Source organism: Monopterus albus, unplaced genomic scaffold, assembly GCF_001952655.1.
Source record: "Monopterus albus unplaced genomic scaffold, M_albus_1.0 scaffold25.1, whole genome shotgun sequence".
Lineage (NCBI taxonomy): Eukaryota > Metazoa > Chordata > Actinopteri > Synbranchiformes > Synbranchidae > Monopterus > Monopterus albus.
In genome coordinates, this window is record NW_018127905.1 from 1,578,529 (window position 1) to 1,603,558 (window position 25,030).

A 25,030-nucleotide genomic window follows, 5' to 3' on the forward strand; every position below is an offset into this window, starting at 1 on the left:
CCAGGGCCAGCCGAGAGACATAGTCCCTCCAGCGTGTCCCCTATAAGTTAGCTAAGGTTATCCATTCTGAATTACCACAGGTAAAGTAACATCTAAATGATTTAAGCAACGTTTTAGGCAAACAAAACAAGAATGTACGCGGGTAAATACAGCGCGCATCTCCCCAAATGGCGCCCTTGTCCCAACATTCAACACGGCGTGACGTACCCTCACATTCTCTATAAGATATTTACTCATTTTGAGTTAGTTTTTAACTTTTATTAAGCCATCAAAGTGAAAAAAACCAATGGTGCAATGTTATGTACTGTATTATCAGCATCTCAAAACAAGAATCTTTATTGTCATTATGCAGGGTGATCTCAGGGTTAAAATTAAGATTGTTCTTACAATACCTGACAAAATGAACACTAATTCTCATAACATGAGACACCTACAAAGCTCTGTTTTTAGTCAATAAAAATTAAAATGCAGAACAATAAAATAAGCTGATGCACATTACAACTCAACATGTCACATTTATTGATTGTTCTGTTCTACAAAGCTCCACTAGTGTTGTAAGTCTTCACACTGGCTTAAGGGCCTGTCTACTGCTGGAATATTGGGCGAGGTGGTTAAGTATATGGTTGGTATTGGGCCTAACAGACTTTTCATTACCGTAGCCCCAGAGCTGCAGGCACTGCTGTTCGTGGGTGAGGCACATGCCGTTGTAGCAGTAGGCCAACTCATACTGACAGGAGGAGCCGTCCAACAGGTAGACATTGGCAGGACAGTAAGGAGAGGCCCCATTGCAATACTCTGGCAGGTCACACGGCCCCGCCGGCCCACGGCACATGGTTCCTGCCTGCTTCAACTGGAAAAGACAAGAAATAAGCAGTGAGATAGAAGGGAGGGGAGAGCACAGGACACCCAAAACAACATGAAGATCACCCCTAATGTGGTGATACCTTTTAGGTAGATGGACCAAATGGCATCTACTAACTTATCACAAACTAACAGCATTACAAAAAGCCTGGGGGCAGGAGGTGTTCCGTGATGCGAGTACTGGTGGGAATAAAGTCACAATGCCATGCCTATGCTATACTAATGCAGAGAGAGTGTGAAGAAAGAGGATCAGTAAGGGTACATTTGTTCATTTTTATCTGGAAAATGTTCTCATGTCCACGTTCATAGCTGGGCAGAGAAAAATAACAACCAGATCATTTTAACACTTAGTGTACATAGAAATATATGACAAAAGCAAGACAGAAGCACTAGATTTTTTTACTACCACAACCCGTTGTATTAAATTATGTGAGTTGGGCTGGTGGTTATTAGAAACATTGTTCAAACATTGCAGAACTGCATTAAATATTAAGTGTATAGAATTTCATGCCCTATACAACATGTAAAGTAAAAGGAAATTTTTAAGCTGAAAGATATACAACATTGGAAGCAGAATAACAGAAGCACACTGAGAAAAGCTATAGCTCCTCTTCTGCAGGCAGTGCACAAGTTATTGCCACCTTCAGTATTTTGTTTTCTGTCAGGTTAAAGCCCAGCAGAATTTAGGTTCACACCTCTGTGGATTACAATGGGATGTCAGGATTTGCATTTGGAAAAGGAGATGAGAACAGAGATGAAAAGTGTTGCTGTGGTGTGAAGATGATGAGCCCTGCTGTGATGGGGGCTGACACACACCGAGGATGCAGCTTGCTGCTGACATGATGACTGACAGCAAACTAATGATACTCAGATATTACTGCAAATGAGGTGAGCTCCCTCTTATGCCACTCTGCCTGTACGTGTGTCTGTTGCGTTTCTTACTTTGCAGCCCTCGCAGCACACTCCATGGGCACACTGAGCCTGCTCCTTCAAAGTGCAGTTATTAGCATTGCAGCAGTCGTTGGTGCACTCCTGTAAACAGTCACACACACAAGCTCATTATATCAACTCAATGCTAGCGCCTGAATGTACACATCCACAGTCACAATCCCAGTTCATCAGTAGTCCAACATCAAACAGTACTAATACCAAAAGGTTTATAAGTTTATGTATATACATGTGTGTGTACAGGTCTCTATTTTTCTTCCTATTTCTAACCTGTTTCCTAAGGCACATTCCTTTGTTTGTTTGCACATTACTTCTTTACTTTCTGTTCTCTCAGCCTTATATTGTTTACTTGCCCTTTGCTATTGCTGTACATTAGGATATGTACATACATATTGAGAGCTGAGGTACCAGAGTCAAATTCCTCGTGTGTCCAACACACCTGGCCAATAAAGCTGATTTAGATTCAGATTCACTGACTAACTAATAAGCCTTTGGATTGCCAGTTTGTATAAGCTTCTCTGCATTTTCAGTTGTTAATGAAGTCATTAACAAGCATTAAGAAAAAGTCAAGAGTGTTTCACTTTCTAATAAGCTATAAATGTAGCAATTAAAAAATAGTAAGCCATTAAATAAAGTCAGCAGTTTTAATAGTTTGGTCACTAATTCAGTGTCAGAGACATCAAGTTAGCACCTACAATCATGGCCAGAAATATTGGCACCCCTGCATTTCTGTCAGATAACACACTGCTTCTCCCAGAAAACTGTTGAAATCACAAATTCTTTGGTATTTTCATGTTTATTCCTTTTGTTTACATTGGGACGACACATAAAAGCTGAAAAAAGCCAAATCTGATCCATTCCACACAGAACTCCACAGACTGCACAGAATTGACACCTTTTCAAAATCATCAGAAATAGTTGTATTTCAAGCATGTGATGCTCCTTAAATTTCTAATGAAGCTCACCAGTAGCAACCAACAGGTTCTGACAACATAGAAATCACACTTGCAACCAGTTAAAATGGAGAAAAGTTGACTCAACCTTTGTGTCATGTGGACCACACTGAACATGGAGGAAAGAAAGAAGAGCAAAGAACTGTCTGAGGATTTGAGAATAGTGGAAAAGCCTGTCTCAAGGCTATGAGTCCATTTCCAGAGATCTTGCTGCTCCTGTGTCCACTGTGACAACATTGTCAAGAGGTTTACAGCCCATGGCCCTGTAGCTAATCTCCCTGGACGTGGTTGAAAGAGAAAAATAGATGGCAGATTGTAACGAAGGATTGTTCGAATGGTGGATAAAGAACCACTATTCTGTCAGGTCCAAAAATGGACTGAATAGAATTATTTGCACCTTCAACATAATATTTGGTAGCACACCCTTTGGACAAAACAACTGAACTCAATCATCATATTAATACTTTGTTAATAATGAATTGGTCTAGATGCCCTTCAGCACCTACCATCCATAAGATTAGAGGACAAATTCTCCATTGGAAAAAACTTTATAGAAAGCGGCACCCATCAAAAGCACTTGCACACCCAGTCATCATCATACCCTGTACACGTCTGACTAGCAGCTCTAAGGTGGCAGAAAACTGGTATGTCACAATGTGAACACATATTTACAGGGAGAAAAAAGTAGACAACATCTCACAAAGACATCTCCTGTTATTATGGTGCCCTCAGTAGAGCCATGGTTATGCTCCAAACAAATGTGGGAATCAAACAAGAGAAAAAAAGACAATTATATTGGCAGGAAAGATTGGTGAAGGGATTATGGGTGAACACAACAAAAGGGCTTTCTTGTTTGTAGTGTGTTGTTCTTCTGAACGACAAGACTGAGTCAGCATGATATGTTTGAATCCTAATACTTAAAGGGTTCCACAAACCCACTTTCATGTTGAGTTATTTGATTTTCAAAATAAAACAGTTTGCCTTTTAAGATTTACTCAAAAAATGTTGGTGGTGAATGATGTTTTGAAAGGATTCTGACTTCTTCAAAGAAAAACAGGGTTCCGTTGAGTTTACAATCTGGGACTGTAAACCCATATGTTTGTCGTGTGTATCATTCATCTAGGGGAAATCACAAGGTGTGAGCACTCTGTAGCTCATCTCATTTGCAGTGCTAAGAACAGGTGGCTTGTCAGCAGTCTGAGCTTGATTGTCAGCTCCGCTCAGAGCGGGAGTCATAACAGGCACCGCTGCTGTCAGCTACCAATTTGCTTCCTCTGTTTTCAATTTGTTCTGCTGCTTGAACCAAAGAAGGCTTACTTAACCTCTGGGTTTATGGAGCGCTAACACTTCATCCCGATTTGAGAAAACTTTCAGCAATCTTTCAGCTGTGTTGCACAGATGAGATGCAGAGTGCATTCATGATAAGGTCGCAGTGAAGTAGAAGCAGCTGCATTTTCCCTCAGTGACATCTATATATAATAGACAGAAGAACATGCTTTTCTCTACTCAGTAAAAATAACACCCATTACACGTCTGTTGCTCCAAGTATTGTCATTTGTTTTTCCTTTTGAAAGAGCTTTTCCTCATTCAAATCAAATGTCTAATAACTGTCAAGTACCTCCTAGGCAGATTTAATTTTGGTGGCTATGCTGACAGGTGGTTGGGTTCTCAACCCTGAACCAGTTGAAATGTGTATCTCCCCCCGACCACAAGGGAAGTAGTGAGCAAATTGCTGCTTGGCGCACCAGAAGGAGGAGAAGAAGATGCCAAAATATACTAGGAGAAGCTACATAAAAGTGGCTTTTCTGCTTGACTAAAGGTGTTTATCAAACATCATGGTTTATTTTTTCAAGAGAAAAGACTTTAAGGGTGGCTGCTAAGTGGTTGGTTTTGCATTTCTGCATCCACTTTGTTGGCCCATCTCTGTTAAAGCAAATTGTTTGTCAGTTTCCTTCCCACTCGTGTCATTTCATGAAACTGGAAATGCTAAAATGCTGCCACACAGCACTTGTAAAAGTTAACAATGGAGAATCCGCTACAGTATATCAGTTTCAAATTCTGCAACCTGAACGCAGTTATACTCACAAAATAAGCACATGTAATATCCTGGTAGATACGGTCACAGAACCACAATGGTATTGAGCATTGTCATGAAATTACAAATATCGTTAACATCCCTAGAGTTTAGTACATCTGTCCATTAAAATATACACATAGTACCTTCTGAACAGGACAATAGTTTTATGAAATACACGTAGTCACCTATTGAGATGAGAAGACTGATGTCAGTCCCATACCTATATTTTAGAGAGTTTTGGCATCACAGTGAGGTTGCCAGTTTTGATACCGCCATGTTTATACAGAGACCAAACTAAAACCTCTGATCATCAACTAGATCAGGCAGCAGCCTGTGTTATAGAGTGAAATGGTGAACAGAGGCTGGGTAGATGGGTAAACTGTTGTACTTCAAGACTGATGCTGCATCCTAAGTCTCTTATATGGGTCCACATGTCCCTCACTTATGTCTTTCCTTGTGTCTTAGTCCCACCCACACAAGATGTAGGGGAAAGATGCAAGGAGAAAATATGAGAAAAGAGGAATCAAGGAAACATGTTTTTTGGGACATGAAACGTGCTTTCTCCGATCCTTCATCGGAAGCATCAAATCACCAGCTAATTTCTGATAAAGGGACGGTCAAGTCATAAAAGTCTTCTGCAAAGCTTGGTCTCCTTCTGGCAGCCTCCTCACTCCTGAGAGCAAACATAAGAGCCTTGGGATGCCCTTGATCCTCACTCATCCAGAATGACCTCTGAGTGGAGCAAGGATTGATAACTGAGGAACAGACGGTCATATAGGAGACATGAGAAGCAGCCATAGTTCAACTCAAATTCAATTCAAACAACTTTATTGTCCACCTTTTTCAGCACAAAAGTAGTCTTCACCTTGCCTGACACAGTTCCAACAAGTCATCTCTAAGACAAGAAACTGTCAGGTTTACATTTCTGTTTGTGTACATGTATGGATTAAACAAACCTGAAGATCATTCTTCCAGTCTTTAAGCTAAGCTAGGTTAGCCACACTGACCACATAACATACAGACATGAGACTGATAGCATGATAATCCACACAACTGTCCACTGGAAAACTGAACATTGCATGTCCTTAGGTGACAAAAAAGCAAAACAGCCTTATCTTGTTCTCTAGCAAAATGCCAGAACAATAGTAATTTGGATGGACTCCAAGACAAGCAAGCGTGTTACATAAATTAAAGAAGGAAAATACTCACATCCGGTTCCCCACAGTCACACTCTTCTCCATCCTCCACAAAGCCATTGCCACACTTCTTGCCCCCCACCAGGTCCTCCATGTTGGGCATGTTGTAGAGACACATGCCCCCTCCCTTCTGGAAGTAGCTGTCTAGGTCACGTTTGCTGCAGCGACTGAAGACTCGTGGGAATGGATGCCTGGACACAGACATTTTCATTCAATTTCTGAAGACCAAAATAAAATGTTATTTATGTTATTTTTTCTTTGGGCTGATGAAATTCTTATTCATATAGTATGTTTAGCTGTTAGCAACAGCATCTGAGCAGGTTTGTGCTGAAGCCTGAGGCTCACCCGGTAGCAGCAGCCATCACGCACCCTCCCTGCTCAGCAGTGGCCTCTACACAGCAGCCATCGTGGTCGTGGCTCATACCAAAATTGTGGCCGATCTCATGGGCCATAGTGGCCGCTGCGCCAATGGACAGGTCTGAGTGGTCCTGTGGGGCAATTAGAGGGAGGTCTCATTTATACATATGTCAGCACCATATTGGATGACTTTTACATGTGAAAGCCTAATTAACCCTCTATCATGTTTGACAAAGACTGATGATTATTACCTAAGGTCACAAAACTACAACCATTAAACCTCGGATAAGGAAGTCCAGGGATAATGGGATTTGCACAAGCTATTAGGAAGGCTGTAGTGGAAAAAAATCTAAATAAACGTCACAGAAATCTTAGGGTTGGCACCCACAAATACCACTGTGTTACCATCATGCTTCATGGGAATGAAAGACTGTGGCTGTTATAGTTGTGCCATGAACTCTGAGGTTGTCAGTAGGTCCGGTGGCACTTTGAGCAACATGCTAAAGTTGGCGTGCTAATATGCCCAATGACAATTTTAACATGATGATGAATTGTACAGTTGGCAAAGGCATAATGTGTTTCATATTCTTAGTTTATCATGTTAGAAAGCTATCATTTGCTAATTAGCACTAAAAACAAAGTACAACTAAAGCTAATGGGAATGCACTGTAGATATAATTGTAATTTTGACATTATTTGCAATATTTGGTAATAAAGATTTTTTTGACAAAAAAAGAAAAACTACCTGATGATAAAAGGTCCCTAGCACACCCTCTCCCTGCTCCACTATGCTCTACTACACTCCACCACGCTCTGCTGAGATCTTCAGATATTTGTCGTTATGAAATTACATGAGATGAGAATGCAACAGCACTTACTGCACAAGTAGAAATAACTGAAAATCTCTGACAGGTCAGCGAGGTCAATCCTACTCAAACCTTATAAAAGCTAATATGTCTGCACTGCTGCCAGTGCTGTTCAATGAGTCTGGGTCAGAGGAGGCTTCGACAGCACCTCTCCACATTAGGACAAGTTTTAAATGGCTACTTGACAGTGGAACACACTGCCAAAAAACTAAAGTGGGTCCAGAAGTGTCAGGTAATGCAAATAATCAGTACATGAAAAAGAAAACAGATTGTTAAATTGAAATGAAACTCGTGAAGAAGTTAGAAACCACTATTCTACAATGTTCTAGTTCCAAAAGAAAAAAAACCCTCAAAGCATAAAACTGCATGAACACACAAAGTTGTGTTCAGATGTTTTTAGCTCTTCTTTGATCCACTGAAAGCTGTCATTCACTTGTAGCTCTCCTTCTGAATTATGCATACTGTATAAAACTGGGATGTGCTAACTGTCAGAAAATGCTGATGTTCTGCCGTGAAATCCTCCACATTAATGCTCTGAGGGCCAAACCGCAGAGATAATGTGTGTGTAAAGTTTGTGTGCTGCTTCTGCAGTGGTGAGCCATGACTCCACAGCTCAATCAGCCACAAGGTATTTGGATTCTACAGGCCAACTCTGCCCATGGGAGAGCTCACAGCCTCTTAAAAGATAATCAAGCTTGGAAGCGCTATCGATCTCGCCAGCTATGTCCATTCAATAAACTACTGCACACTTAAGAGTAGACAGTTACACAGCCTGAATAATACTAGAGAGCTGATATTTTAAAGTGGCAGGCAACCACAATGTTGGTCAGTCAACTAAAAGAGCAACTGCATATTAACAAGAGATGCTTGAGTATATTATGACATACTTTGTAACAACCAAAATACAAAACCAGAAACAGACAGTCAGTACATTGCACCTCAGCAGTGTGCAGAAGCTCCAGCAGGACCAGGAGTCCTGCTGACTCAGATGGATAGTGTATTCCAACTCTAACTGTGGCGCCAGTGGCTCAATTTAATCAATCAATCAATCAAATTTTATTTGTATAGCCCCAAATCACAACAAAAGTCCTCTCAGGACACTTTACAAAGTGAGGTCTAGACCTTACTGTTATCAGTATTATTATTATAGAGGAAAACCCAACAAATCCCCCTTGAGCAAGCACTTGGCGACAGTGGGGAGGAAAAACTCCCTTTAACGGAAGAAACCTCCGACAGACCCCGGCTCTTGGTGGGCGGCCTTCTGCCTCGACTGGTTGGGGTGAGTGGATAGAGGAGAGACAAAAGAAAGAAAAGCAACAAGACACAACAATCAAACACTGATCAGGTTGATGTGGCTGGTGACTGCTCATCAGAGATGTTCAGTAAGGATATTCAGTCAATTCAGTTTGGATAATTGTTTTTTTTACTTTTGTTTCAGCCTCTTTGCCAGAAACCAGTTAAAATCTACTGAGTGCAGGTGTAAAATTAATCTGAATATTAAACACTCTCAATTATCAAATGGGACCATATTAGACACAGTTGAGTGGTACTGCAAGAGGCAAATGATCCTAACTCACTGTGTCACACACAGTTTCGGGCACTGAAAACCTGAGCAAATGTATTCTGAACACATACTGTACAGTATTCAAGTGGTGTAATAAGGCCAGCAAAGGGTAGAGAGAAAGAGTGAAGATCTGACAGGGAGAGACAGAGACACTAATGACCAATGAAGTTAGTCCTTTAGATTTACAATGTTCCTGGTTTAGGTACAATAGCCAGTGGTGGAACAAGTACTGAGATCGTTAGCTTAAGTAAAAGTAGCAATACCACAGTGTACAAATACTCTGTTATACAGTATAAAGAATGACTGAATTATTGACAATCAAAGTTTAGGTTTGGAAAAAATGCATTATTCATTAAGTCTTAATTGTCAAAAACTCAGCAAAGCAGCCTTAGTTGTACTTTGTGTTTATGGCTAATTAGTACATGCTAGCATTCTGACACACAACAGCCACAACAAAAAACACCAGCTGTGCAAGTCCCCCTTATTCAAATCAACAAAAAGTCAGAACAATTCGATGACAGTGGCGACGATGGTTTACTTAGCATAGAATAGTGAACAAGTGTCTGTCCATCTATGAATAGGAAAAGAGGAGAAATGTTCTCCCACGTACCACGTTGATGCCTCCAGAGTTTTCCAAGCTGCACATTCCTTCCAGTGGTGCCATCCCGATAGTGGTCCCCTTGAAAATCACACCGCTATGACAAATACACACAAACACACACAGAATGAAAAATCACTTAACCTTAATCTCTTCCCTGTTCACTTACGGGCTCCACAGTGGATGCACACTGATTGCAGATGCACCTGCAATGCACAGTGGCAGACATGATAAGCCTGTGAAATGTGGGAAAGGGGATTCGTGCAACCTCAATCGACTATGTGGTCTCCTGGCAGTTGTCACTTAGCATCCAAAAACTAAATCAATCCCTGTCAGATAAATCTAAACAAAATAAGCCCTGTGGTATCAGAAGGGCCAACAATTTACTGCTTATGGGTGAATGTACAAAAGTGTGTCTGTGTGTGTGTACGTCGGCAGTCAAGCTGCCATGCTGCTACTGCCAGCATGCTGAGTTGTTTGGCCCAATTACAGCTGACTAAAGAGAGATCTTTCACTGAATAAAATCCTGGTTTAACTAATCATTTGTCGATTTATACACAAATTAAATATGAGATTATCTAACTCTCAGGGGCGAGTGTGTATGTCATGGCAGTCACACAGAGGTTCATCAGGGGCTAGAAGGTATATGTAGGATGATATGGAGTTATCAACTGATAGACACTGTGAAATAACATCAGGAGGGCAGAGAGAGATCCTCTGTTTGGCTGCAGTGAATTACTGCCGAAAGGAGTTTCTCTACAGTTTTTTTTTAAATATCTAAATAAAGAGTCATTACTTATTAGGCTCCAGGACTTTTAGCAGTCTTTGATGTGCTTAGATATCATATATTAGATTTTGTACATAAACAGGTCGTAAAACTCAAGAACATGTTTTGAGGGGTCAAACAGGTCCACAGAGGATGCCATTACTGCTGTTCTCCATCCAGCCCTCACCCACCTGGATTCAAAGAACTTTTATGTGCGAATGCTGTTCCTAGACTTCAGTTCAGCATTCAACACAACAATTCCCCAGCAGCTCATACAAAAACCTGGACACTTGGGACTCAAAATCTCTCTAATCCAACTACAGGAGTGAGGTGTGCCAACTGGAACAGTGGTATAAGAACAACAACCTCTTCCTCGATGTGGGGAAGACTAAAGAGATCGTTGTGGACTTCAGGAGAAAACCTCTAAAGCATCCCCCACTGACCATCGACGGTGCTGTAGTGGAGAGAGTGAGCAGTACCAAGTTCCTGGGGGTGCACATGTCTGAGGACCTCTCCTGGACCAACAACATCACAACACTGGCCAAGAAGGCTCAAACTGAGCTCTCCGCAAACTGAGGAGAGCCAGTGCCCCACCCCCCATCATGTGCTCCTTCTACCCGGGCGCCATTGAGAGCGTCATCACTGGCTGCATCACTGTGTGGTACGGAGGCTGTACTGCCTCCTGCAGAAGGACCCTGCAATGCATAGTGAAAACAGCCAGCAAGCACCTCTGCCTTCCCTCACAGACATCTTCAACACCCACAGAGCCATCAGAATTGCTGATGACACCTCCCACCCTTCACACTCCCACTTCAGACTCCTGCCTTCAGGGAGAAGGTATCGGAGTCTTCAGGCCCACTCCACCAGACTTACAAGCAGCTTTATCCACCAGGCTGTGAGGATGCTGAACGCTGTCCATTACCTCCCCCCCTGTGCCCCTGGACCGTGACCCACCACAGAACATAAAAAGACTACCTCTGCTGTTTTGCACAAACCCAGTACATCCCCCCTTCTTATTATATAACATGTAAATCTGCTGCTTGACTGTTTTTACCATCATACTGTATCTGCTGCTGTCATCTGCACTACTGTCCATGTGCATCTCAATCTCACAACCATCTGACAATCTTCTTGTTATTATTTGCACTATTGTCACTGATTGTACAGGGTTTGAGTCATAGCCCATTAGGTTGTACCATTTAGTTTTATCCTAATCACTTTGATTTAGTTTTCTTATTCTTTTTAGTCTACTTTTACTCTACTTTTATTCTATTTTAGTTTCCTTAACGGTATGGCACCCAATATTAGGTGAGAGAGAAATGATATTTCGATTTTCTGTATGTCCTGCACATATAAAGATTTGACAATAAAAATCTTTGATCTTGATCTTAAAAACACCCTTAAAGCTGAGCAGACACTGCATGGATTCAACCTGATTTTAGCCTTGGTTCATTCAGTGATGACTAATTTTAGACTCAGGACAAATTTCAAGCCCAATCATGTGCAGTGTGAGCAGAGTCCTGTAGTGCGAGTTAACACATTGTATGCAGTCAATAACAAGAGCACCCAGTGCATGTACCTCCATCAAGGCACAACATTCACTCACACAAATGGGTCCCTTGTGAAAAATGAGACCCAGAACAACACAAAATGTGTTCTAAAATCCTTGAGCCAGTTCGGATCTGGATCATCTTTTATGGAACAATAGCTACAGTAGATTAGACTGTGTATCTCATCTGAACATTTCAGGTTTCTGTCTTCATTACAGGCCAAGTTATGGCAGAAAATATATGTTAAATGGGGTTTTCAGTGTTCATTTTAAATGGCCATCAGATCCAGAATCCAGGTCAGAGACATTGCCACGCTACATACACATGTCGAATTTAAACAAAAAAATGATTTTGTCCTTAATCCTGCTAACCAACAAACAAATACACACAAAACCAAAAACATAATCTGCTTGGTGGAGATAAAATTATAGTGTTTAGTTTTGAACATTGTTTCTCCATAAAATTACAGTGTTTAGTTTTGAACATTGTTTCTCCTGTTAAGGAGACAATCAGCCCACTGTCTAGACCATTTTTATGTTGCTGACTGTTTCTGTAACATGTCTATAAATGAAAACAGAGTCAGCATCTTCTGCAAGAGTGCAGTGGACGTCTTTGTAATCACTGGTGTACATTGTGTCTGTGTGTTTATGTGTCTATGTATCTAATGCTCACGTGAGCAGCTGGGCGTTGTCATGTTTCTTGCGGGATTTCAGCTTCTGCCTCCATTGTAGGAAGGACCAGAGGGTGGTATTCGGCTCCTCTGAGACAATACACTGATCTCTGTCGGTCCAAACCTCCAGACCAATAAGGGGCACACGGATGTTCAGAGCCCTGTAGAACTGAACACACAAAAAATGGTCATGCACATACTCAGAATCCACAATCTTGTCACAAACTATTTAGCATTTTGTCCACCGTACCCTTGCTTAGGGTCGGTTATGTTCATTGTCAAGCTCTTGCTTTGTTTGCCTTGTCATAACCTTGACTTAGACCACAAAACTTGACACTAAAGGGCTGTTCAGAGACACCATTGATTAACTTCTGATGAGGCATATGACAGAACATGTTGTGTACACTCTTCATTCACTCATATACAGTATTTAGAATCAAAGACAATAAATTTAAAGTAGATTAAGAGATGACAACATGATAGAGGATGTCTGTACTACTATCTTTTAGCTTGGTGAATGGAGCTGTTTGTTCTCTGGAGAACTGCAGTCAGCAGAGAGAGAGTCCATCAGCCTTACCTTATCCACGTAATTGGCAATTTCCATTATCCTTGTCTTGGTTTTTTCATAGTCCTTCTGTCGTTTAAACTGCAGGACAGGGAAGATGGGGGAGTATAAGTGGCATCTTCGAGGTTCACGGTCAGAAACATAAATAGAATGGTAGAGACAATTCTTTCTAAAGTTCCCAGCAGGAACTAATGACCCATGAAAACACACTATAACCCAAACAGACCTGCTTTACCAATTCTACCACAGTCCATCATCATAATTATACCAATTATTAGTCGGATACAGCATATTAGCTGTAGATACTGGCATAGCTCATTGTTGCAGCTTAGTGTCTATTTAGAAGCTTTACCAAATTTAGTATCCACCTGATTACCCTCCATCATTAGGCAGACAAATCTTTCTGCCATGTCCTCACATGCTTTTGTCTTGCCATGACTACAGTATATCAGCTCGGAACACTCAGTATCTCCATTGGCTGGAATGAGATAATTGTTCAAGATGTGGTCCCTGTTTCTGTCCTCGTTATTTGAGGGCTGATGTCAGTGGATAATTGCGTCGCTTACGTTGACGTACTGTAGAAAATATTTAGCTGTAAAATAGATAAAGTAGATGGAGAGCTATTGTCAGCTTACCAGTGTGTTGTCAGCCACAATGTACAGCTCCAAGTACTTGGTAGTACCCCAGGTGTTTCTTTTAACCTGACAAAGACAAAAAAAAAGATGTGTACATGGTTACTGGGGGGAATCAGTTGTTACTGGTTTGCTATACTACAATACTGTATACTATAAACCACCTATGATATATAGCCTGGGTTTTTGAAGCCTGCTAGTCTGGGCCTTTCCTCAGACACAAGTGAGACACTTAGTCAAAACCTTCATTTTTAAGTGAATTTATAGGTTTTTATTTGGGGTGGAAACAATCTATAAATACAGTGGCAGGAAAGATATGTGAATCTGGTTGTCAGCATTAATTGATCATAAAACGTGATCTGATCTTCATCTATGTCACAACTTTAGACAAACACAATGCGCTTAAGCTATTATCACAATTATCATTCCTGTCTTTATAGAACGTTCATTAAATATTCACAGTGCTGGTGAAAAAAGTAAGCAAACCCTTCAATTTAATAACAGGTTGAATGTCCTTTGGCAGCTGTAATCAGATCAGCTACAGGACCATTCTTCCTCACACAACTGTTTCAGCTCAGGCATATTTTTAGGATGTGTGGTGTGAACGGCTCTCTGAGCTCATTCCATAGGATGTGTATTGGGTTGAGGTCTGGGCTCTGACTGGGCCACTCAAAAAGGTGGATTTTCTCTGTTTGAAGTCATTCTGCAGTAGATTTACTTTGATGTTTAGAGTCATTGTCCTGCTGCACTACCCAACTGACAGTATACTGAGCTTCAGCTGATGGACAGCCGCTCTGACATTATCCAGTAGGATACCTCGGTCATTTCGGGAACTCATTTCCCCATTGATGAAATTTAAATTGAATTAAAATACAATAAGACCAGAAACTGTAAATGACACAAAACACATAAATAACAATAACATACAGTAATTCACTATGTTTTTTCAGTCTCCTGTGGTCTTCATACTGCAGAGGCTTTTCCACACGGCCAAAAACACACTTACAGGGAAATGCCATTGTAAGATTGCGAAACAAAACAAGAAACACCTCTTCATGTCAGCAGGGTAAAAAGATGTGTATGTATGAGTAGCCCCCCTGCGATCCATGCTGTTGTGTTTACAAAGCTTTCTGACTCTTTATATCCCTCCATCATTATGCTTCCAACCTTAATACTTGATTACAGCCATTAAGGAAAGGCTTTGCTGCAATTAAATCTCACTGATTTACATGCAAGGGTCTGCTACAGTGGCTCAGTCTGGACTATGCATCAGCAACGTGGATCAGCAGAGGATCTGTGGCACTGTGCAGCTTAGTACACACATATTCACACTAATGTATTCACACACCATAATGTTTGAGCCAAACAGTGGCAAAAGCCTTGGGACTCAGTCTGGGGTCTGCTGTGGCTGGCATTTCTGCATAACAACCCAAGATTAATGGGTGGCTGTGGAGGGAATTGGGTGAGCCAAGGGGTATGGTGCAAGAGGGAGGAAGATAAAGGAATAGGGGAAAAGGATGATGCCCAGGTGGGTTGCTAAGAAGGATTGAGGATATGAGGAGCAGAGAAAGATGAAAACAGTTTAAAGTGATTAAGAATGTAAATTGGAACATTATAATTATGGGAATATGCACAGTATGAGAAGCAATAACACCAAAGAATGTTTGTCCCAACAGTGGAGACAAATGAAGGCAGAGGCACCAACTGATTTTTTTTATTATATATAAATGCAAAACAGCAAACTTCTTCTCTGTCAAGGCACAATAAATCAACTTATAGCCATGGCCTAAACCAACCTGAAAAGCTATAATTCCCTTCATTTTCAGGTAGTGTGAGAGTCATTTTGGCAGCCAGAGATCTGTTTGCATATGACTTAGACAATTTTCAGTGTTCTCACAAGATTGGTGATTTTATTTAGCTGTGTAATAAAACCAAAAAACTAACAAAAATTATGACTCAGTCCATCACATTAAAGGTAGTAAATACATTATAACTACTCTATTTTTGTCCTTCTCAGTGCAGTCAACGTGAACATGGGTTTCTTTACACCACAAAGCTTGAATGGTCCCACTGAAAGGCTGTGACGACCTGTGAAGATCCCACACATTGAACACTGGGCTATGGGTATTGATCTTTTGTATGTATGTTTGTGCTGCTGTTGAGGAGGGAACATTTGCGCTAACCATGGCTATTTGAGTCAGCCAACTCACGTGGAATGGTGTTACAGATGCATGAATATGAAATCAATTTCTGGTGGTGTCATACTTGACACTACCTGTCAAGAACTGCCTGAAAGTGGTGATGAGGAGTGCGTAAAACTGCTTCACAAGAAAGCAGTAGAAGGCCATACTAGATGTTCTGGAGACTGTATGATTCTTTGTGCATCAGTGACTCTAATTGTTTTGCTGAACTGGCTTGCAGGCTTTGCTCTGGTTTGGTTCTGAACATTCTGTTGGTTTTTTCTAAGTCTAAGTATTATCTGGTTGGTTAAAGTTAGACGCTGTAACTTTCTGAAAGCAAATAACATATTCATTTACAAATTAAACATTGAATGTGCATGCAACAAAATGCACTGTTGACCTGTAGTCTATGGTGGCTAATGCTAGCAAGCTTTAGCTACGAAAGACGCTGTGTAACTGATTTGATTGAATGATTAAAATCACCACTTTACATCAACTTTCTACTTTCTATATTTTAGCATTTATCATCCTGTTATTGCCTTTTAATAGCCACACTACTGCTGAAAGTTACATAAGGTCCACTCAATAAATTTTCACTTATCTCAAGTAGGTTCCTTTTTTACATTAACTATTTTTTAACAAACCATTACAGGAGAGGGAAATCTGCACTGGAGGCCAGACTAATGAAAGGCTTCAATGAGTTAACAGCTCCCTTAAGGCCAAGTCAGACAGGTTTCATTAAAGGTTTTTCAAAGTGACATCCCTGAATATGTTAACTACAATCCTCGTGCACTGCACTGGAAGACCTCTCTGCTCAGGCGTCTGATGCATCAATAATTTGATTGACTGAAACATAATTATCAAATTAACCCTGGTCCACAAAAACTAGCACCTGGAGAGAAATATGGATTTTCTTTGTATCACAGTGACATCACATCCTTTGATGAAATGTTGGTACAAGGCTGTCTACTTCAAATGGGTATCATTTTTCAGATGCTTTGGGAACAGACCCAGATTTTGAGAAATACACTTATTTGTCTTTGGACACATAGAAATGAAATTGTTATTGATTTTCTCATCTGTATCCAGGCAAGACAGAAAACAAATGTATTTCTGGTTGACTGTTCCTAGTATTACTTCATTTTATAGTATATCAAGAAAACAACATGCTCTAGACTAGTCTTATTCTCTGGCCAATCTGTATCTGGGAAACTCACCCTTGAATGAAATGGCCTGAGCAGGTCAGAGATGTGGTTGGACTCTGTGGTGTGATGGCCATGGCCGCAGTTTCCTCCTTTAATTGGCAGTTCCTCAGCATTCAGCAGTGAATGGTGGAGAGGATCCATGTCACTGATTGGCTCAAGGTAGTAGGTGTCACTAGAATTCAAGGATATCAGGCCCCTGAGTGAAAAAAGAAAGACAGGAAAGAGAGAATGTAGAAGATGGCAAAAAGCAATAATGGGCTTTTCTTGTTAAGTTCAAGGGTTAAAAAAAATGTTTTTGTGATAGAAAAAAAGTCTCTGGTCCTGTAATCAGCAGCAATTATATAGTGTATTTTACTCACAGCTGCACCCAGTATGTGAAATCCACAGGGATCTCGCATGTAACTTTATAATCATTTCACTCTTTAAAATAACACAATCATATTGTAATCACAGCGTTTGTGGTCAAACTGATCGTGGTCCTCCAGAACTCACAGCCTGTGGACGTGTCGCCCGCTTTATCTCCACCTACAGCTGCTTTCACAGCTGATGAAGCAGCTATAAAAGGCAAAAACACACACAATGTACAGTATATCCCACAGTAGTAACAAAGGTATGTCTGTGTGAAACTTGTTCACTCGAAGAGACTGTAACTTAGCAGTGACAGCAGCCACAGTGAGGTCGGGCTGACTTTACCTGCTGGATTAATGGAGACGTCTGGAAGGTGTTTGTTATTTATCTTGGCTTATGAACTGCTCTCACGTGTTATTATGTGTAATGTATTAACATGCATTTGGATTCAGACACTGGCTGCAGATTATAAGTAGGCTACAGATGGTGCGTCCTGATGCGCACCAATGCTGTTTGACCACATTCATCTCTATAGCCACATACCAAGGAATAGTTTATCCTTTTTAAAAATAATCTTTCTAAATTAACATACATATTTCATGATACATAATAAATCAGAGTGAATACTGGCAGAGCAGGTGTTATTGTTTTCGCTATTTTGGGTCAAAACGTGCACCAAATCGCACTGCACTGCCTAATTAGAATACCGACCGTCTCAGCTGCGCCTCTCCTCCCACCTCAGCATAAGTACATTCATTCATGGCAGGAAAATACCAAACACACAAATGTGCCTGAGGAAAACCGCATAAGGACTGCGACAGAAGCCACTGGTAGAAAAACAGGACCCATGGAGACAGCTGCTTGTAAGCTATCGTAGCCTTGATGATGTTGCACTCAAATTTGTCCCAGCAGCTTTGCTGACCCGCACTGACCAGAAATATGACAAAAGAAGGCATTCATGCATGACAACAAATGCAGAACAGCAGAATTTATATTAAAATCTAAGCTGTCTACCAAAAAGAATATATTCAGTTATAACCCATTTGCAATCACCAATATTTTGTTTTTGTAACTGTATTTTAATTACATAATTTCTGAGTAACTATAACCGGTTACAATTTTATTTTCCAATTTAATTACATGTAACTCGTTACTGAGAGTTAATAGCCAGACATGGTACCTGCAAACCAGGCCTTACCATCCAACATCACTGGCCAATAAATAACAAGAAATGATAAAAACCCTATTATTAACCTGTTTATACTCTACATAGTTTTTGTCACAGATTAAAAACATTATACCAATATAAAGACACTAAAATAATTTAAAACTACTTGAGAGATTTGCATAATCACTTTATACATGCATACATGTTTTATTACACTTTAAAATTGCAGTGTGCAGTTATAAAGATACCGTGTACATAATGTTGATATTCATGTTTCTTTTTCTAAAATGTCTTAAAATTGTGTAAGCTTTCTTGAATATCAATTTCTGTCTTCATTCATTCATTCATTTTCTACCGCTTAGTCCCTGAACGAGGTCACGGGGGGGGCCGGAGCCAATCCTGGCCAGCAATCGGGCGAAGGCGGGGTACACCCTGGACAGGTCGCCAATCCATCGCAGGGCTAACAATTTTTGTCTTGACCGTGAAAAATACTGGCTCGTGCACGATCTCCTCAATATGCATTTGAAGGTTCCATACAAAATGTTTCGCTTGGCGAACATTTTGTCTGAGCTGCTATTTATTTCACAACCGGCACTAAGGGAATCAATTGGTTTTTGTGAAAGGAGTACTGTGGCTATTGCGCTCCTCCACGTTGCCTGGCCATATGTGCACAACTGAGTTCTGAGCAATGCTTTTTAAGAAATACAGCATGCTTTCTCTTTTCTTAGGTAATTATGTGTCCAAGGCCGTTTAACAATTTGCCCAAAAAAACATGTAATTCATCCCGAGTCAATACAAAACACCTTATTATGTCATGAAAGTTGCCAGCAGGGAAAATGAGCTGGGAACTGTGGCGCAGGACTGAAAAGGAAAACACAGGACTGCTGGAGGACTGTCAATAAGAAGAAAGAAGGTCAATACTGAAACCTGAATGAAAAGTTGTGATCAAGCAGGGGCCTCTGGTTAACTGGCAGTTTTTGCAATCAGGGGATTTTTCTTTTGCATAATCATCAGTTCCATGTGAGTACTGCAGGGTCATGCAGTTTGGCTGTTCCAAAGGAAAGCCTCAAATCATAAGAAAATGATGGTGGTATTTCATACAGTGCTGCAGTTGGAGTGCATAAATAGTCTCATCAAGGTTTGAACTGCTTTATCATGCACAAATACTATATGTACCAGGAATATAATCAGAGAACTTTTGATTTTCTCAACTCATCATTAAAATCCAGGTTATTGTGAGACTATGATTATTTAAAGCTACAATGTGTAGTAGTTTTCAAATATGTTTTTTGTAGAAACATCTCCCAAAACCTATCTTAATGGGGAGAGTTGCTGTCAAAGGCCCCTGTGACCCCAGACCCATCAAACAGCCTGGCAGCAGTGCAGAGATAGTCCCTTCTAAAAGTAACCGATCAGAGAAGGCCAACATCAGGGGTGGGTGCTCATGGCTGTCAATCAAAATACGAATGCACTGTAGGCTGTGTTGACATGGTCGCAAGCTAGCAAGCTACTGATTTCAGTGTTAGCTGAGACAACTACATGAAAAAGGTCAAGAAATGAGTTTTGAAGAGAAGGAATTAAAAAACCAACACAGTTGGATTTAGATCCTAACATTCTACCAGCAAGGCTTTCAGAGGGAACTACAAACTGACGCTGATTTGCCATTCTTCCTGATGGACTTATATTTTGTGAATTTATTATTTATAGCAGTAAAATAAGGATTCAAACCATTGGCCTTTGTACTTGTAGCCAAATCGTGCCAGAATGTGTCATTTGCACTGCCAGTGTGACTGTAACTGCTGCTGGCTAAGCTAAGGACGTCACTGTGCTGCTACTTTCAGTCATAAGAATCAGCCAGTTATATCCAGGCAAGTTCATACACAAGCCACTGACTGGTCTGCCACTGATGTCAAATCAATGTGTGTCCATGAATTACAGTATTTTGATGTTTGCCAGTTGAATGTGTTGTAGTCTCCTCTAACGTGGCCATTTTGCCCCAGGAGTCTGGCTCTCGTCACCCCGGTTTGGCACCTGCTGCAGCTGCGGTGATAGTCATGTCATGTCATATGTCATATGTGTCTCCATCTTCAGATGTAGCTACACTCAGTGTGTTTTATTCAATTTCAGACATGTTTTTGAACAGCACATGTCCTGGATATGATGAGAGCGGTGAAGTTTTGGCAGAGAAATTCAAAATTCAAATTCAAATTTTATTTATATAGCGCCAAATCACAACATAAGTCATCTCAGGTCACTTTACAAAGAAAGGCCTAGACCTTACTACTATCACTATTATTACAGAGGAAAACCCAACAAATCCCCCTTGAGAAAGAACACTTGTTCTTTGTCTGCCGATGTTCATAAACTGCGCTGGCTGTAAATGTGCTGCGTCTGTCTAGTGAAAGTTGTACAGTTATGTTTACAGTAGACATGAAGCAGGGCATTCAACCTGGTGAGTTACACTATTTTAATGGCCACCAGTTGAATGCTAACTTTCTGAATTTCTCTCCAAACTGTGACACTGCGACTGGTAGTCACGGTGGCCCAGCTGGATCATGGAGCAAGCAGGGAGATGGAGGGCAGAGCAGATCAGAAACGAGTGAGTGCAGTGTTTCATGCTAGTGCTATCTGGATTTTCAAATGCATTGTTACACATTTCACCTTTAATGCTATCAGTGGGTGCTGATGAGTCACTGTTGCATTGGAAAAGATGAAGTTAGGTCACAATTTATCAGAAAAATAGTTCAACGTGACCCCTTCACAGAATTTTCATTACGGCTTTCTGCCAAACAAACACCTCACTGCTGTTTCCCTGCTGAGCCACACCAAATCTCTTTCATCCTTCTGCTAATTTTATTTGTTTTTATTTGTTTGTCTGTCTGACATTATCATTTTCTGTGCAGGGTGCCATTACTCTAGCTCTTAAAATAACATTTACAATTCAGAGATTTAGTTGAGGCTTTTGACCAGGAGTGATTTATAATGAGGTATAATAATAGAGGAAGCTTTGATTCTGTGATCACCACAAATTGCAAGGAAAGCAAAGGTCAGTCAGCACTTTAAAATTACTCTGTGTGTTAATCATTTGTGAGACTGTGAGGAACACACAAAATGAGAAGAGGGAGGAGATGCAAGTATGAGAAGACCATCATTCCTTGTTGCATGCAGTGTATGCTGATGTAGGATTTAAAGCTTATTTGATTTTAATGAAGGATGAAGGATTAATACTGATAGCCAAAATGTAACTTGTTTTATGGGCTTAGTAATTTAGTCTCTTATTCAAAAGAGTATGGAATTTATCAGAATAATGCTGAATAACATAACAAAGGTGAAAACATTTGCACAATTATTGAGGTCACTGTGTTGCTGGGAATGCTCAAAGCTTTAGAAATGGTTTTATACCCTTGTCCTAATCTGTGCCTCACCATTGTTTTATGGTGGAAGTATACAGACAGTTCCTTGGATGTCATGGCCTGGTTTTTGTCTGGACATGCAGTGTGAATTCTGGGACCTTATATACATAAGTGTGTGTCTTTCTAAAATATGTCCAGTTGATTCAATTTGCCACAGATGGACAGCAAACAGGTTGCACCTGACAATTTAGAATTCAACAGCAAAGGGTCTAAATACTTTTGTAACTGAAGTTTTGATATTTAATAAACTCACAAAATTTTTTAAAAATGTTTTCACTGTAAAAAGAAAGTCCCTTCCGGCTTTTCCCATTTAGGGGGTCGCCACAGCGAATCATCACACTGACGACTCGCATGTTGACATTAGGCACGTGTTTTACGCCGGATGCCCTTCCTGACGCAACCTGGATTCGAAACCCGGAGTGCCGCGGCGAGAGCGCTGCGCCTTAACCACTAGCCTAAAATGTTTTCACTGTATTATGGTTTATTGAGTGTAGACTGTAGGAGAATGGCAGTTTTATCCATTTAATATTAACACTACAACTAATGTGCATGAAGTCAGTGGGCACTGTATGATTACTAAAGCCAGTGTAATTCAGGTTGTTTTTTTTAGCCTAGGAATAAACCTGTATTGTTTGGCTCACATTTGCTGAGCCCTGTGATTGACTGGACATTTAAAAGGCATTTGCATTCTGCTGGCTTACATACATATCTCTATTCTCTGCCACATCTGCTCTGTTCCCATCAAAGCTGCTGTCAACAAGCAGCATCTGGCTTTTCATCCCTGATCAGAATACAGGGACTGAAATGTGCCAATGGAAATGTCAGCACTGAACTAGTCACTATCAGCCTCTTCCTCAAACTCCTATCTAGTTAGATTTACTGAACATGCTTTTGTATCAGTTCCTACTAAAACCACACTGAGGTGTAACTTGATGTCTCTTTTATTGCATCAAATTCATGAATATATTTTTGAATATACCTGAGGATGTGCAGCATCTTTGTCAGGGAATGTTTCAGTCAGAACCTTCAATATGGAGGCTGGTCCACATTAAAATCTGGCTGCGGCTGTGATCATTTAAGTCTTAAAACTCCTGCCTGGATTCCCAAAGAGGATCAAATTAGTCATTTTCATGACAATCTGAATAAGGAGGAAAGTGCCCTGGACAAAACTTAATCAAACTATGTTGTGGGCAAATTCCAGGCTCAGTGGTGAACATTAAAGCTGTCACATGGAGCACGTATGCTAGTGGATCCAATATGCAGACTCACACTGATTGAAACATAAAAGGAGTTTATTGAAGAAATAAGGCACCGGTTACTGGGAGGAGGAGAGAGGGGAACAAAGGCAGATGAAGGCTGAGGTGAGTTGGGAGCATATGGAAGAGGAACCCGGTGCTGGTGGACAGTGGAAGACTGGAAGTAGAGGAGTAGAGGCCACAGAGACTGGAATGGGCAGTAGATGTGAGCCGGCTCTTAACACTGCAGGTCTCAGGAGGACAGGGAACAAATGACAGGAAGAAGGCCAGACACTAGAGGAGCAGTCAGAGGAGGGAGGTCACTACTATATCCCAGGAGGGCCACGTAATATGCAATCGAGATATTACTTAGTTCAAGTGTGGAGAAGAGTCCCAGGGAACAGGATGATCAGGTAGGGGACAGCCGAGCAGCTCTGGAGCAGAGGCGGTCGGTAAGTAGTAGCAGCTGGTAAGCATGAGTGTGGGAACGTGAAGCGTAGGTCGTTCACACACAGGAGGTACAGGTAAGTAGCAGGTGAGTAGCTTACTCAGCGGGAGAACATGATGGATCTGTCTTCCACATACACGGACCGCCTGAGGAGTAGAGAAGTAGCAGGTGTGTCGCTTACTCAGTGAGGAAATCATAGGCAGGAGGCAAGGTCTGCAGCTCAAGCCAAACAGACGATCATGAAGCAGTAGGGCCAGTATGACGGGTAGGTGATGAAACATGTGATCGTAAGCAATTGGGTGAGTGTCGGAATCAACCATGAACCAGCAGGGAACAAATGGAAAAGGGGCGTAGATATAGGGAGCTGAACCGGGAGGTAATGAGCGGCAGGTGGATGAAGTGCTGGCTGAGAATGTGGTAGGAAAGGCAGGGGAAAGAAATAACAAAAAACCAGGAAGCGATGGTCCAAACCGTGACAAAGTCTGTGCAATGAGATTTTTTTTAACATGAAAATAAATAAACAGTGTCCATGTGTCCACAGGATAAATCCCCTAAAGTTCACTAATATTAGCTAACATTAGCCACCATAACCTACTGGTCCCAGCTTATCATACAAACCTGTAGCAGCAAAACAAGGGTGTGTTTTATTGCTTAGGAATTCAATGTTTCCCTTGCAAGAAGCAGAATGTATACACTTCTATAAATTTCCATTCTCTCCTCCCTGAACGGGAATGCCTTAAATACATATTGCATGAGACCAAATACGTAAATTCCTACGGTGCCGCTTTTGTTCTGTTTTTGCAAATCCCCACTGTAACTCCCTAATAAATACAAACACATAATTTCACTGTTTAGCACCAGAAAATCAGCAGCAAAAATGTTCAGGGGTGTTTATGAAATACCCACCCGACAATCCTTTGAAAAAGTAAATGTGACTTTTAATTATTTTTTGCCCATAAGAGGAAAAATATGTTTTGCAGAAATAATTATTTACAGTAGTTTGAATGAGTGGGAAACATTAGAGTGGGACACGTTAATGGGACCAAGTTTTACTGAGTCTTGTGGGGACACCTGCCAACCACAACTTAAGTTGTTTTTGACCACTGGTTCTGTGTGTTGTCTATTACATTTACAGTACTCAGCCATCAGGTAAATGCTACTTTCTGACTGTAAAAGAATAGAAAATGTGCAAGTTGGTGAAAAGAATCTTTATGTTTATGTAAACTACCTTTATTTACTGTATATGGCCCCTTTCAAGAGCAGAATGGCAGTGTGTCATATAAAAAGAAATAAGGCAATGAGCATATATACAAACTTAGGAAGAGTAATAACACCATAAATTAAAAAACTTAAATGGACGTCAACAGAAAATGTATAGTTTGTACAGTCTTTGTAAGTTTCAGCTAGTCTTCAACTTTGTCCCATGATTA

At 40.8% G+C, this 25,030-nt stretch overlaps 1 protein-coding gene across 3 annotated transcripts in view; it reads right to left on the reverse strand.

The window, feature by feature from the left end:
• adam19a (ADAM metallopeptidase domain 19a) overlaps positions 1-25,030 on the reverse strand; it is a 173,075-nt gene that overhangs the window by 27,618 nt on the left and 120,427 nt on the right. For all 3 annotated transcript variants that reach the window (XM_020594849.1, XM_020594848.1, XM_020594850.1), the window contains 9 exons: positions 17,001-17,184; positions 13,607-13,672; positions 12,984-13,052; positions 12,409-12,575; positions 9,433-9,517; positions 6,381-6,523; positions 6,049-6,226; positions 1,804-1,893; positions 655-850 (listed from right to left, as the gene is read on the reverse strand). In XM_020594849.1, the coding sequence (XP_020450505.1) occupies positions 655-850; positions 1,804-1,893; positions 6,049-6,226; positions 6,381-6,523; positions 9,433-9,517; positions 12,409-12,575; positions 12,984-13,052; positions 13,607-13,672; positions 17,001-17,184 (1,178 nt within the window). The remainder of the gene's footprint in view (positions 1-654; positions 851-1,803; positions 1,894-6,048; positions 6,227-6,380; positions 6,524-9,432; positions 9,518-12,408; positions 12,576-12,983; positions 13,053-13,606; positions 13,673-17,000; positions 17,185-25,030) is intronic.